At 39.3% G+C, this 14,988-nt stretch overlaps 1 protein-coding gene across 1 annotated transcript in view; it reads right to left on the bottom strand.

Moving 5' to 3' along the window:
• The window catches only part of pdlim4 (PDZ and LIM domain 4), a 46,923-nt gene extending 33,912 nt beyond the window's left edge, over positions 1-13,011 (bottom strand). The window contains exons 1-2 of the mRNA XM_085289558.1: positions 12,749-13,011; positions 1,748-1,899 (exon numbers count right to left, since the gene is read on the bottom strand). Coding sequence (XP_085145684.1) covers positions 1,748-1,899; positions 12,749-12,841 — 245 coding nt within the window. The 5' untranslated portion in view covers positions 12,842-13,011. The remainder of the gene's footprint in view (positions 1-1,747; positions 1,900-12,748) is intronic.
• Positions 13,012-14,988: the final 1,977 nt, after the last annotated feature.

Raw genomic sequence — 14,988 nt, 5'->3', positions numbered from 1 at the left:
TACAAAAAAAAAAAAAAAAAAAATTCTCTTATTTACTGCCACAAAAAAATGACACCTAAAATTTGATAGCCACTGTAAACATCCTGTAGCTGGGCCAATGTGGTAAAACAAACAGAAAAAAGAAGGAGCATGAGGCAAAGATTCAACTAATAGAATCTATTCTTCCTTATGCTGGGTCTCAGTCATCACTCTCAAATGCTCCTGCTGTTTATCAAGCTAAATGACTAAATTACTTCTTACTTCCTTAATTTGTTAAACACGTTTGGCTACTTTAGGGCAAGTTTAAGCTGAATTTAGGAACATTAGGGTGCCAGTAAAACAGCGAGAGTGGCCTGTTTTTGCTCCCACACCTACAGATGATCTCTGTTAGTCTTTGTGCAGTATGCTATTTCATGTATCCTCAAATAAATTTACAATCCCTTTGTGGACAAACCACTTAACGCTCAGTTGCTCAGCTTGATATATGGGTAGATGGTTCCTACTACAGGCTGTGGGGGTGGAGGAGGAGTTGTTATGCTAGAGTGGATACTGTAAAACACAAATACAGAAACAGAACAAAAAAAATCTGAATTTAGAGTTCCTTTGTGTCTTTTTTGATCTGATGGGTCTTACTACTTCAGAAATAATTCTTGTTCACACTCCAATCTGCGAGTAACCATCATGTTTCTAACCAGACAAAGGGAAAGAGAGGGAGAGAGACTGCGTTGTCTTCTGCCCTAAAAGGAGAACGCTGAAGCACCAGTTGGCAGTTGTCACTTGTAACTGAGGCTGAAACCACACAGTGTTCTCCATCTGAGGGGATGGGATTTAGAGATTGCCAGATTCGCTCTGCACTTTCCAGTACTCTGGCAACCCAAAGCAACCATCTAACAGAAATGTGGGAAGTGACTGACATTTCAGATTTTCCTTGGTTTTAACCTCCAACCACCCCTGACCTACCCGTCTCCCACCCCACTCCTTCATTAAATGTTTAGATGGATGATCTTTTTTCTGCTATGTTGACAGAAACTTGTTGTTCCTGACCTTCACTTGAGGTCAGTTCATACATCTTCACATACCAGGTCGAAAACGATGATCATTTTCCAACTCATGAAGCGCACCAATGCACAATATCGACCCGGGAATACCATTTGACTACAGTTTGACTCACTGTATGTACAAGCCTCATTGATTTTGACAGCGCTTTGTAGGTGAAGTGACTCGATCATTTTAACTCTTGTAAACTCGTCACTTGTCACTGTAACTCGACGGTGCCAGGCAGAACAGACGAATCACCAACATGTTTTTCTGGATGAGAGGCAATAAATGACCCGAGTCATACAAAAAAAAAAAAAAAAAAAAAAAAAATCTGTCAAGGTTTTCAACTCAATTTTCTTAATGAGCCTCAGAGCAAAACTCATAAGCTGACGACTGATTAGAAAGCTCAGCATTTCCTGATATCCAATTATTCTGAACCTTAAAATTCCAGTGAGGTCACCCTTCATGGAAAATATGGTTAATCTACAGTGTGTCACATGAATACAACTCACAGATGCCACACAGCTAGCTGGCTAATAGTAAACTACTATTCAGCTGGTACAACAGCTGTGTACATAGTGTTTCTTCAAAGATTCGCTTTCTTTTCTTTTCTGCAATGTTTTGCGGCGCTAAATATAACCATTCCCTCAACTGAAAGAGTGTGATTACAGGTCAATTTATGGTTTAAACACACCAGTTTTCCAGTGAGGGTAGTCTCATGTTTCCATACCTGCTGATGCTGAGCGTAAGCTGCTGAGTGCAGGTTTTGATCTTGTTCTGAGCCTCCATGTGAGTCATGTGTTCTGTCGCATCACCGTTGATAGCCAGAATGGTGTCGCCTGGACACAGGTCACCTTGGGCTGCCTTGCTGCCAGGTGTCACCTAACAATATTCACACATACCGGATATGCACAGACACACACAACAATCCAAGCACACCCAAGAAAAGAAAAGAGAAAATAAAGAGCCATTATAAGTGGTTTCAAAATGTTGGTGAGAAAAAGAGAATTAGCCTGGGAGCGTCATCACAGAGAAGCCAGTCTTTGATTTATGTCACAGCACCTGGGGCAGCACTCCAGGTTTACACTGTCAAAAGCCTTCAACAATGACCCAGGTGAATCGTCTTCTCACTTTTAAAGGTGGTGAAATACCTGGAAGGAAGGGTAACACTTTATATACCCGGTCTTTTCAAATTCAGTAAATCCATATCAGGGGTTTTCATCAGAAAAGTTGCTAAGCCGTGTGTGTGGGTTGGGGGAATTTAATGAACTCCAGTTATGTAGCACCATCCATGCAATATAACCATCTATGTGCACAAGATGAAACAAATGGCTAAGAGTATTTGATTTGGTTCTTTATTCCCCCTTTTTTCATATGTGTAGAATGGTTAAACAGCAGGCCAATAAGCAGATAATTCGGTGTATGCTACATTAACTAACCTAATGGTTGTAGCTTTTGCCAAAAAAAAAAAAAAAAAAAAAGAAATTTCCAATACCTCACTGAGGCTATGCATGTGTAATTTTATAATCAGCTCAAGTTGAAACAGTGAAGTTTCAAGTCTGGGGAGTATGTTACTTTTGAACCAGGCATGCACATGAACCTTGAACAACAATGTATCTGTGTAATGTTAGACTCGTTTCCAGGCATCTGTGCAATAAGTTCTTTATATAATTAATGCATTTCCTTTTGTCTTTTTTATTTCTGCACAGCATGTCCCCACCTCTTTAATGTGGATTTTCTTTCAAGAGTTAGAGAGAGCAGGTTCTTCTCTGTGATCTCTCTTTCCGAAAAACTCTCCTGGCCAGTGGATATTTGAGCCCCAACGGAGAGTAAGGGGGAGGGCAGTCACATGTGATATCAATTTTGCATTATTACACATACACAAACATGTGCCTCTGACTGATCATATGGTTTTGTCTGACATTAATAAGAAGAAACTGCAGCTTATTTCCTCCGCAGTAAAACAAGTCGCTGTCATCTGGCAGGCTGCAGAGCAAAAAAAGTCTTTTATAGCAGTGAAACAAAAATCATGATGCAAAGTGAACAGTTGTCATCATGTCTCTAGTCTTTTTTGCATGTGTAATGTGCTGTGAACAGTGACCTGCATGGCTATTAGTTTGTCTGTATTTTCCCAGCCATTAAATGTGAGATTCCTGCAGCTCGATGATGATTTGTGTAGTTGCACCATTTTGGGGGGAATATTAAGCAATAATATGTTACATTTTTATATCATCTGGACTTGCTTTTTCCAGTTGGTCACAAGGGCTGTACTCAACCAATCAAAATCTTGGTTGACTGAAATCATTATTTCTCTTAAACCAAAAGATTGGTCCCTGGGGTGGTGGGGGGGTGGAGAAATGGTCTGTTTCCTCTAAATTAACTAAAAGAAAAAAGCTACAGCGCATGACTGCACACTAGCCTGCTAGCCCTATTATCCTAAAGAAATTATGAGGCAACCTAAAAAGCAGAAACCTGCTTTTCATTTATCAGGATAAGAAGATAAGGAAACTGATGGTTTTGGAGAGCATCCTGTTATTACTCCTGTACATCAAGGGTCTGTGACTAATCTTTGTTTCATCATGCGAGCTGGTAAGTGCATCACTCTTTGAGCTCATTCATCTTCATACCAGACTACTCTCTGCCGAACTCCACACCCTCTTATAATGTCTACTGCAATGACAGCTAAACCTTAAGATATACTGTCTCTGGAGGCTGAAAAACCATGATCTAACACATTTTCACAAGCACTTTTCAGTAATCTAATTAAAGCTAAATAAAGATATGATTGGTTGAAAGTCTGGAAAAATAAACAGAATCCAAAGACAGTTGCATGTAAAAGAGAAGCAGACTCACTAACTGGGAGGAGCCTTTCAAGAGCAAAGGCATACAAGTTCACGCTCCACGAAGCACTAATAGCTGAGTCGTGTGGTTCAAATGTGGAATTCCTAATTTACAGCCTCTGACCGCCCAATGTCCCTGACTCAGTTCCGGTAAACTGTGGGGAGTATGAGTAGGTTTGTGTGTTTCGGTGAGTCCCTGGGAAATGCAAACCCACCTAAGCTTGCACTGTTTATAAGCTGCTTCTTGTAGAAGCCTGGCATAAACAACTGAGCAAGTGTAATCTAAGTTCTGTAAATTCAAGATAGATCCTTTCAAAGGAGCAGAGGCACAAACAAAGCTTTTCTTGGAGTTGGAAACATAGTGGATTCTTGTTTGTCAGTGCCTGTTTTCACAGACACTAACTGGAGGTTATAGTTTGCCCCTGTCATTTAGCACAACCTCCCCTGTGAGAATGCATGTCAGATGTCTGTGTGTGTCTTTGCTTTATGTCTGGATTGTGTCAAAGTGGAATGAAGGACATGCAATAGCAACAGAGTAAGATCACCTCAGCGTCAGGCCATGCAGCATAGCGAATTATTCCAATACATTTACTAGTACACCTAAAAACAAATACATATAGTAGTATGCCAAGCACCACAATAGCATGACTATGGAGTGACTAACAGAAAAAGATTCCCATCTGCAAGGAAATGTAAGGATGATGTAGAGCTACACAGTTCACGCATACGCATAATGTGCTATATTAACTCTGTGTGTGATGTAATTACTTAGATCTACAGAGCGTTAAAGTTTACACGATTGCGAAACAGCTTTTAAATAACAAATGGATATTTTGTTTATCTATGTCATATCATTGTGGTCTTTTTACTCACAACAGCATACCACAAGTTAGGTGATCCATTTCCTATTGCTTCATATGTTGGCAAAAATAATAATAAAAAAAATGTAACTCAAGGATGAAAAGCATCAATCTCCTCAAAAATGATGTGACTAAATTTGTTGTCAACAATGAAACGGGGTTTCCTGTACAATCTGGAGGGGGAGAAAAGACATTTAAACAAAATGACCTGACTTAGAGGCTTTATATCATTCGGTGTGAATTCAAATCTAACTTTCACCCAGTAAACCTACTTTCCTGTCCCACAGATATCTAAGGATTTAATTAAAAACAACAGCAATCGTGTTGTTTTTCTGGCTGCTAGAGTTTAGTTTCCGTAGATTATGCTAAATGTATCAATTAACGGTCATATAGGCTTTAGAAAGTTGGGTGAAGCCATTAGGAAGTGGAGTGTGTGACATATGGATCAAATGCAGGATATTCACCCAGGAGACTGAGGTTTATATTGCAAGTGAGACCAAAAATCAGTGTTGACATAACATGATCAGGACTTCTTTTTTATTATAATTTTTCCTTTTCTTTCACAGGTTTGTAACTTACAGGCAACAAAACCACTTGGTTACATTTAGAAAGAAACCATAACACTAACCAACTGTTAGAACCTTTCTGGTAGAGAATAATGTCACAGTCACATGAGTTATCTACAATGCTATCATCCTTAAAGGGGAAAGCTGAGCTAAGAAAAAACTGTTATGACCTCAATGGATTACTTTGACATATGTTGCTGCAATGAGGCTAGTGCTAAAACCAAGTCTACAAAAATCTGCATTATCTTAACAAAACCCTTCCTGCGTGGGGCTGTTAATGATGCATGGTTACCCACTACCAATGTTCCCTCTAATTTTTCATGTGTCTGAGCAAACACACAAACTCCCTGAGCGATCCCATGGACCACTGTGAGCGACATCAGACGTGGGCACTGTGGTCACGCCAGCATCTAATACATCCAAGTTACATGGTTTATTAAAATAATCAAATTACAGCATTTACATTTATGTTAGACTACTTTTAATTAACTGCTTTAGCCCACTAACAATGAAAATTTAAAAAAAAAAAAAAAAAAATCTAGTCATTGACCTGTGTAGTATGGTAACACTATTGGAAGTAAAGTCCTGTAGCTCTCTGTCTGCAAAATACAGTATATAATGACCAATGCTGGGCAATTAATTATATAGTTACTTCTTCAAAAAAGTAACTCAGTTTACCAAACAACAAAGTTTTTTGCAGCTATTTTTTTTTTTTTTTTTTTAAATGCAGCCAACGCATTTTTAAATAAACATTTCAAACTATTTACAGAACAATCAGCTGTTCTGCGTCAAATTTGATGCCACACAAATTATTTGTGCCACTCCAAAAAATAATTTCTGTCCACTATGAGATAAAGGAGAACAACAGCCTGATACCTGCAGGCCTGACAACAGGAGATGTATCACTCCTGTAACATTCAGCAGTCGCCTCATTGTTCTGACACACACAACAAAACTACACTACACACTAACTACACAAGATTTGTGCTAAAAGTCGCAAATCTCTCACATCTCAAAACACCGCCGTCACTCCTAAAACTTCCCCCCGTTTCTTAACAACTAGATGCCACGTTGCCATATCATTTTTTGATTGGTTGACATGGTACTTTTTTGGAGGAAAGGGAGAGGGGGGTGGAGTTTGTTTTTGCTCACAGGCGGAGAGCGCTTTCGAGCCTTTTTTCTTATAAAACGCAGTTTTTACCGTTTATTCCGCAGTAAATATAAACAACGACAGTATTCAGGAAGAAAACCAAACATTGCATTTTTTTTTTTTTTTTTTTTTTTTTTTTTTTTTTAATCACAACTCTGGTTTTACGTGGCCAATCAACACAATTTACTGACGTCAGTTCCGTCTGTCCTGCTCACATCTCCGATGGTTGTACACGTTGTCATTAACGTGGCTTCACTCCACATCAGCCACGCCGCTTTGCTAGTTAAAACACTGGTGTCGGCACATAAGGACGCTGTCATAGCCTGTCAACGACGTTGATTAGCTGCGTATACGAATGTGAATCGCATCATTGGCTGGACTATGGGATAAGGTGGCATCGTTCTAATCCCATACTGGAGCAGCCAGTCACTTACTGACTAACACTGCAAAACAGAATTGTTAAAGTATTCATTTTAATTTCAATGCAGGTTAGATTTTTTTCTTTTGTGCGCAACACAGATTTTCTGTGCGCAGACACCGTGCCAGCAGTGCGCAATTGCGCACGTGCGCAGCTTAGAGGGAACATTGCCCACTACCCAGGTAGTGAGTGAACTGGAAATACATCAAATTGCTATTTGATTGAATCACAATCAAGTCATCGTATTTTTTTTCCTCAGTATGTTTTTATTTATCATCTGTAAAGAAGAACTTAGATTTAACCTAAAAAGAGTGGTACGATATATGTCAAGTAGAGAGAAACCTGGCACTTGTTATTGCGGCAAGGTCACTTAAGGTGTTCAAGCATAAGACAGGCAGTCATGATGGCAGGGAAGCATCAACAGTGCATAAAGAAACTTTAGCAACTGGTTATTAGGCAATCCAAACATTCATCCCCATTCCCGTAAGAAGCTACTCCACAAACAGTGACACAGTTAAATGCTAACAGATACAGCGGTTAGCAAATGACAGCCTCATGTCACACAGAGTCATCATGTGGCACGCTGAGGTTTGGTGAGTATGCTGGAGTGCGGTTTCGCTGTGGACGTGTACTCGAGAGAAGCAACGAGGCTGAGAACACAGGAAAGAAAAGAGTAAATGTGTAAATGTTTGATTATGTGTGTTTGCACATTACGCGCTGCATGTGCTGCATCAAAACTCATTCAAGTGTGACATCATCTTCACGATGAAGTAATCTGACAGGTTATACGTTATTTTTGTATTTTGTTTTTTCAAGGTAACACAGGGACTTTAAAATGTCCTTTGGTGTTTGTCTTAGTTCCTGAAAAGTTCCTATTTGCTCTGCAGTGATACTTAAAGCTGCAGTACGCAAAACTGTTTGGAGTGAGTGGGTGTCACAAATAATACCCTTTTATCATATTCTCATTCAAGTTCAGTCTTTGGAAAACTTACTTGGGCCAATCACAAGTCTTTTCAGACCAGGTAGTAGAATAAAGAAGTAGAATAAAGATTCACAGATAATAAGGAGTGGTGGCCTACAGGAACCTACAGGATTACTGATCAGAGAGCTAGTACACAGACAATAGTTTACACAAGACTGCTGTATTGTTCCACCAACTTTTAAAAAGCTGTGTAATTAAGATGTGACTCACAATGAATTACAGCTATTTAAAAACTGCTAAAGCAACAGTTGTTTATTCTGGGAAGTTTCAACCAGAGCTTTCTATCTAAATGTCTCCTCACCTGCAAATCACAAGATCGACACTTAAATGAGAAGAGCCTGTCATTTTCAGATGTTGTACTCGTGTATAAAGTCCACAGAGAGACTTTGAGCTGGGTGGGAGCGCCGAGTTGCACATCTTAGCAACAGAGAGAATAATTTTCTGGCAATGTCTCAGGCCTTTGTTTTCTTGTTGGACCTGAGATAAGAACCATGGTTATGACCTTGAAAACCCAATACATCGCCTGGAGTGTGAGGCTCCAACTGGTTTGTGTTATTCACGCTCAAACAAAGAGGCTCAATCTGCCAAGACCAATAAGCAACACTGAAGTTGATGATTAAAGATGCAAGGTCAGACATAAATGAGAACCCAAGTAAATGGGAGTGCCCTGTTGAAGTAATTACAGTTGCATTCAAGTGCATCTAGAATGGCAGAGATGTTCCAGTCAATCTGATTTGTAATCAGATTAGCAGAATAACTGACTGTTTTGTCTTCTGTTTTTTTTGCACATGTGCTGTGCTTTCCCTGAAATTTCCTTTCACCATGTGATGCTTGAACATGTTGTACAAGATCATGAGACCACCAGAAGATTCTTTTGCAAGTTTCGCAGCAAATATACTGAAACAAACATGTTTTCTGAGAATATGAGCAGTCGCCCAATTCTTTCCCCCTAGAGAACACTTGAAGTCTAACTGCAGCATGGATATCATAATAACAACAATCACTGAAATCCACTTTCATACATCAGATAACCAGATGAACAGGAAAAACTTAGAAACCACCCAAGGACTTTCATTGTTCCCTCTGCCCTGTACTGTTTCAAGAGCTCAGCAGCTTCACTGACAACAGGAAGTTCTTCAAGGGTACCCATCTGTTATATTTTGCTCAGTTTGTTGTGGAAATGCAGCATCTGTAATTCTAGCCTAGAGAGAAAAAAAGGCTCCCAGACAGCAACTTGAAGCTGATTATTATACACAGCAGTGTCTGAGAAATAACCCATGTGGCTGTAGGTTGAATATCCTGTCTCTGCTATATGACAGATGTACAGTGGTGTTGAGGTTCTGTGATATATACCTGCAATGCACCGAAATTGCATTTGCTCTTAATTCATTTTCAGTAATTCCAGTATCCTAATACAAGCAGAATAACAATTGTGGGATGACATGACTTGGTTGAGTCATTTAGTCCACTGAGACTAAAGATGTACTCGATCATATTCCATGAAAAACAGCTGATTAAAGGATTGTGATAGTGTTGCAGAACGTGAGCAATGACGCATGGTATAACTGATTTTCTCTTTGTGCTCCTTATCTTGTAAAGTCCTGCAAACACCAGCCACAAAGACAGAAAGTGACTAGCTGCAGTTCATATTAGTTTTCCTGCGAGTGGACTATGATTTAACACCAACTCTAACCCATCTTTGACAGTCAGAATATGTCATTTTTATTGGTATTATAATCTTATCCCAGTCAGGAACAAATAATGATCACAAACTTTGCCTTTTTCCAAAAATAGAGTTTAAGGCTGGATTAGGGTTATGGTTGCCTAACTTTAACCTATAAAGGCTTAGACATTAGAAGATTAAAGAGTCTTAACTTGGAGATCTGTATTTTTGTGACAACTAAAAGAAGAATTTGATGTGTGAATAACTGGCCTTTACAGTCATAAACAAAAACTAAATCCCTACTGTGACTTGTCTGAAAACTTCATCTTGCAGAGGCCATGCAGCAGGTTGAGCGAAAAAGAAGGAACGCAGAGACACTGTGCACTGCTTGGATCATTATTCACCCAACGCTCAGTTGTGAATTCCTGTCCAGGAAGGTGACTGTTTTCCAGCTGGCAAATCTGACAAGTGTCCTGCATCACCTTCTGTCTGGAAGTAACTTTAACAAAATGGCTAATATCACAGCTTTCACATTCAACATGTTCTCTTTAAATGCTTCTACAGAGATATCAAGGAATGTTTTTTCAGCTATTTAATGTCTCTCATCCACACCAAGCCATTTGACAACCAGACCCACCATGCCTACACATGCCATCTGGGCAAATGTTTCTAGTGTCAAATAAACATATCCCATTAACGAGCTGAAGTCCTAAAGGGCTGGCAGGGGACTAATCAGCTTATCCAGGAAGATTATCACCTTACGCAAAGACCCAGCTGCTGCCATCATAACTTGCTTTCTGGTATTTACAACTTTCAGTGTGCAGGTGTTGCATGACATTCACTTTTATGCTTGCTGAAAGACATTAGATGAGGGGAGGGCTGTGTAAAGTAATCTAACACTCAAAAACTCCTAATATTTAGTTCTCATCTTCGGCCTTCTCTTCTTTTCTTGGATAAGCCAACATACTAAGAACTATCTGAATAGTCCAGCCTGTGTAATGCTTACATGGTGCTTAAATGCCCTCTGAGGAGGCATTCTAGTTACTGTACTACATGAAGTATCTTTCTCTGACACACACAAACATGCTCTTCCTCTATAACTCTTTCTGCGTCACCATTCAGTGCATTCAAACTGCTGTCTTGGGCATGCACCGTACAGCAAGAATGCAACAAGTATGTGATGAACTGCAGGTTTACGAGATACTCCTGCACTTCAGCAACAATAAATCACTTCACACACTTCCGCACCAGAGAATCAGTGTCACATATTTTCTGGTTTTTACATCACTCTGAATTTGAAGGATCAAGTTCTGTTATTAAAACACTTTTTTTTCCTTATGTTTAAAGCCAGTGTCAATTGGACATTGAAGGAGTTTGTAATGACCGGCAAGAAGCAAATAAAGGTCTTTAAGTGGCAGTGTAATGACGAGACTTTCAGCCAAATCACTTTGTATTTAGGCCTCTGATATTACATATTTGGCTAAATATGCTTACATCTCAGCAGCTGCTTCCTTGTCTAAATATCAAGCCAAGTTTTTGGAGTTACTCAAAAATCCCCTATTGCTGTTGCTGCAGCTCTTCCATGTGAGCACAGTTTTTTATTGCCATCTCTTTCTGTAAAATATAACCTGCAATTAATTTTACTGATGCCATCACCGCAGAGTTATGAAACTCTTTCACAATGCATGCCATGCTTTTAACACTGGCACCCACATATACACGCACAGATTAATCTGGTGAGAAATTGTGTGATTAATTACCCTGAAACCACAACTTGCTTGCTGAACAAATTATTTAAGAAGTTAGGCATGCATCGGAAAGCCTGAGATGCCATTGAAATATTCTAAACAACTCAAGGAGGTTGCAACAGGCTTGTTAACTCTCATTCTTCCCAAAACAATTATTGCCTTGGCCACTACACTAGTTTGAAAAGAGACAAAGAGACAGTAAACTTGATGATTCCTGAAGATATTATATATTTGATATATAGGCTGATATCATGATTGATGTCTATTTTTTGTTTAAGCTGCAGAGTTCAACTACCTTTTAAGGTTGTTTGCAGAGTCAAAAGCGTCAAGTTAGCAAGTAAACCTCTCGAGGTTTTACGACACCCTCTGAGTCGAAGCATGCCACATCATTGTATTACAACTTTTTTTTTAAAAAACATAATATTTTATTAGGTTTAAAAAGAGCGCTTTGGGTCACCTTCGGGAGTTCATCTTCTTCTCTCAAAGTTGTTTATCAGCCATCATAAATCTAAAAGGTGAACCTCTTGTCTGAGGTGCTGCAGGTCTGTAGTTAAAGGGTAGTTTTAGGCCTGGTGGTACAGCTGAGCACAACACCTGGAATCCCTCAGCAACACCAATGAGCTCTGATGAAAAACAAATGTCAGCGCCTCCCCTCCGTCCCTTCTGTAAGGCCTGCAGCAGGACCGGGCTGTGTTTATCCTGGCCGAGAAGAACCTTTGGCTACTGCCAGATCAAACTGCCAGCACACTGACTCCTGACCCATATTGTGAAGGTCAGGAAAGTTCAGGAGGTTTTGTGATTACTATCAACAATACATCTACTGGTTCTGGTACTACCATAAATAATATTAATAGTGATTAATTAAGATTTATTAATATAGTGTAATATTATATATTTTAAAACTAACACAAATGCCATTTCTTTAAAAAAAAAAAAAAAAGTTAATAAAAGAAAAAAAAAAAACTAAAACCAGTTGAGTTGTTGCCAGGTTATCCAAATGTAGAATAGTTTATAATTATTTATAAGTATTAAGTATTTAAGTCACAGAGTTTATATTACTATGAAGGATAGGTTCACTAGCATTAGTTAGCCTTAGTTTCATTCAAATTATAAAACACTTTTTCTAAACTATATAAATATATCCCTGTGTTGTGTCGTTCTGTTTATGTTGAGACTGATGATTTTGAACGTCGATAAGTGTTGTTCGGCCAACTGCAATGACTCACTAAACCGTACTGGCAATTTCAGCTGCCAGAAATTAGACGCCCCCATCTGTCTGCTTTGAGAGTAAAGCTCCCGTTTATACACTGGCGTTAGGGCTAGCAGACCTCTGAGACCTGTTAAGATTAATTCATTGAGCAACTTCCAACCTGACTCAGTTTATATATATTTATTTATTTATTTTCCTACTTCACTTAAAGCAGCCAAATATCCCCTGTCTGTTCCCACAGCTCAATGAATGGATAAACACGCAGACGCAAGAGACGACAAAATTACTACCTACCCTGGAGACAGTTAACGGGGTGCTGAAATCCCGTCCTCCAACCAGCCGAAAACCCCACGGTGAGGGTCCCTTGAGTGTCACGGTCTGGGTCATGATTGCCAAAAAGACTGTGAGAGAATATCAGATAAATGACAGGCAGGCTGAGACGGGGAAGTGTCCGTGGTTCCTCGATAAACGGATGAAAACAGGGAACGTGAACTAGCCACAGTCCTATGCCTAGCTGCTAGGCAACGCTGCCCCGGCTCTGAAAACTTTCCTCTTCGCTTGATTCAGGTTTAAATAACAAAGCCGCTTCTGACGTAGGACGACGGGCTGCCGTGCCCGCCTTCGCCCGGTCCATAGCAGAGAGAGTGGGAGGGGACGATGCTGGGTGTCGTGGCTGCTGCGTGTGGAGACTTCCAGTGGTGATATGTCACATACGAGGCAGTGTTTGTGCAAATGTTAATGGAGTGAATATAGTGTGCATGCCATTATCAGCTAAATGTGTTTGACTTGTCATTCATTCACTTCTACTCCCTCTACCTCAATGAAAGTAACAAAAGGTAAGTCTTTATTCATCTGCCACTTTCTGTTCTCAACTGCTTCTTTAGTAGGGACTCTTTTCCATTTGTATGAGTTACAGTTATACATGCCATTCTTAGTACACTAGTTTAAGGCATAATTTGTTGGACAAAGACACATTTTGTATTGCCTCTGTATCCCACCACAGAGGATTTTAAATCAGTCAATATGTGTGCAAACTTTCAGCTTCAAGTTAGGGGGTTTAACAAACATTTTCCACTAACTGTTTAGGAATTACAGCCCTTTTTATACACAGGCTCCAACTGTCAGATTAACTGAACAAACTAACGTCATTTTTAATTTAAGGATTGTTTTTCATTCTTAGTTTTAGTTTCTTCATTTGCAGTCTTTGCGTTGTGACTACCTGAATCCTACAACCTACCAAGGCTTTACTGTTTCTTTTACTTGTTTGTGGGTCTCTCAGCATTCAGTTTTGGATTTAATAACTAAAAGCATGCTCTGCTGAGTTGAGATCAGGTGACTGACTTGACCATTGAAGAATATCCCATTTCTTTGCCTTGAGAAATTTTTGGGTTGCGTTTACGCTCTCCGTCATTATCCTTTAACACTGTGAAGCATCGTCTGATCAGTCGTGCAGCATGTGGCTGAATCTGAGTGGAGAGGAAGGCATGCCTTACATGCACATGCCCGTAACATTGTCTCCACCATGTTTGGCAGACTGTTTCTCTCCTCCAAACTTTTATATCAGTCTGGTACAAGGTCTGGGCTTCATTTACACAAAGAGAGAGACTGTGCAGACTCTTTCATATGTTTTCTGGCTTGGTCTAATCTGGTGTTGTTATTCTTGAGTGTAAACAGTGGTTTCTACCTCGTTGTAAACTCTCTGTATTTACATTTAGGAGGGCGTCTCATGATTGTTCACCTTGACCACAATTCGCCTACCTCCTCCACTTCACTTGGTTAGATGTTATGAAGTTGTTTTTCTTAACCACTTGAATAGGATTATGCACTTTGGTTGTCTTCTGTGGCCTTTCGGGGCTTTTGGTGTTACTGAGCTGGTCACTGCAATCATTCTTTTTACAAATATACCATATTTCATTTAACCACTCCTAAATATTTTGCTGTTTCTCTGATAGGTTTACTTTGTAATATTTTAATGGCCTCCCTAATTTGCATTGACATCACTTGAAATTAAAAGCTATAAAATGCAAATTCAGCAGTTTCAATAAACTTCTGATATTATGTCTTCTTCATTTGCCATTGAAATAAAAAGGGATTGAGGCTCACCTGGTCGTGCTGTCACGCAGTCAGTCAATTGTCCAATTCATTTTGAGCCCCTGAAAAGGACACTGTGTGTGTAAAAATGGCTGTAATTCCTTAACAATTAAAGGACTTTTTAAAAAATAAAACCCCTCGAATTTAAGCTGAAAGTCTGCTCTTTGATCACATATAGACATCTTTGATTTAAAATCTTCTGTGTTGGTTCACAGAGACACAAACAAACAAAAATGTATCTTTGTCCAACAAATTATAGTTATAACTGTACCAAGCTTTAACGTTAGCATTGCTCTAAGTAATTGCTACTGTAAATGATTTGCTTTTTCATGCATATAATCTTTCAGTTACTTTGAACATACATGCTTAAAAATACACAATAACCAAGTCAGTCTAGAAACTCTGTTTAAAATGTCTAAACCTGTGAGAAGCTATCTATTAGG

This window comes from Mchenga conophoros, linkage group LG10 (assembly GCF_057382185.1).
Source record: "Mchenga conophoros isolate Kocher_MC1m ecotype Shallow Benthic linkage group LG10, M_conophoros_male_GT1.1, whole genome shotgun sequence".
Classification (NCBI taxonomy): Eukaryota; Metazoa; Chordata; class Actinopteri; order Cichliformes; family Cichlidae; genus Mchenga; species Mchenga conophoros.
The sequence above is the reverse complement of the archived record's forward strand: the minus strand, read 5'-3'. Positions and strand labels throughout refer to the sequence as shown.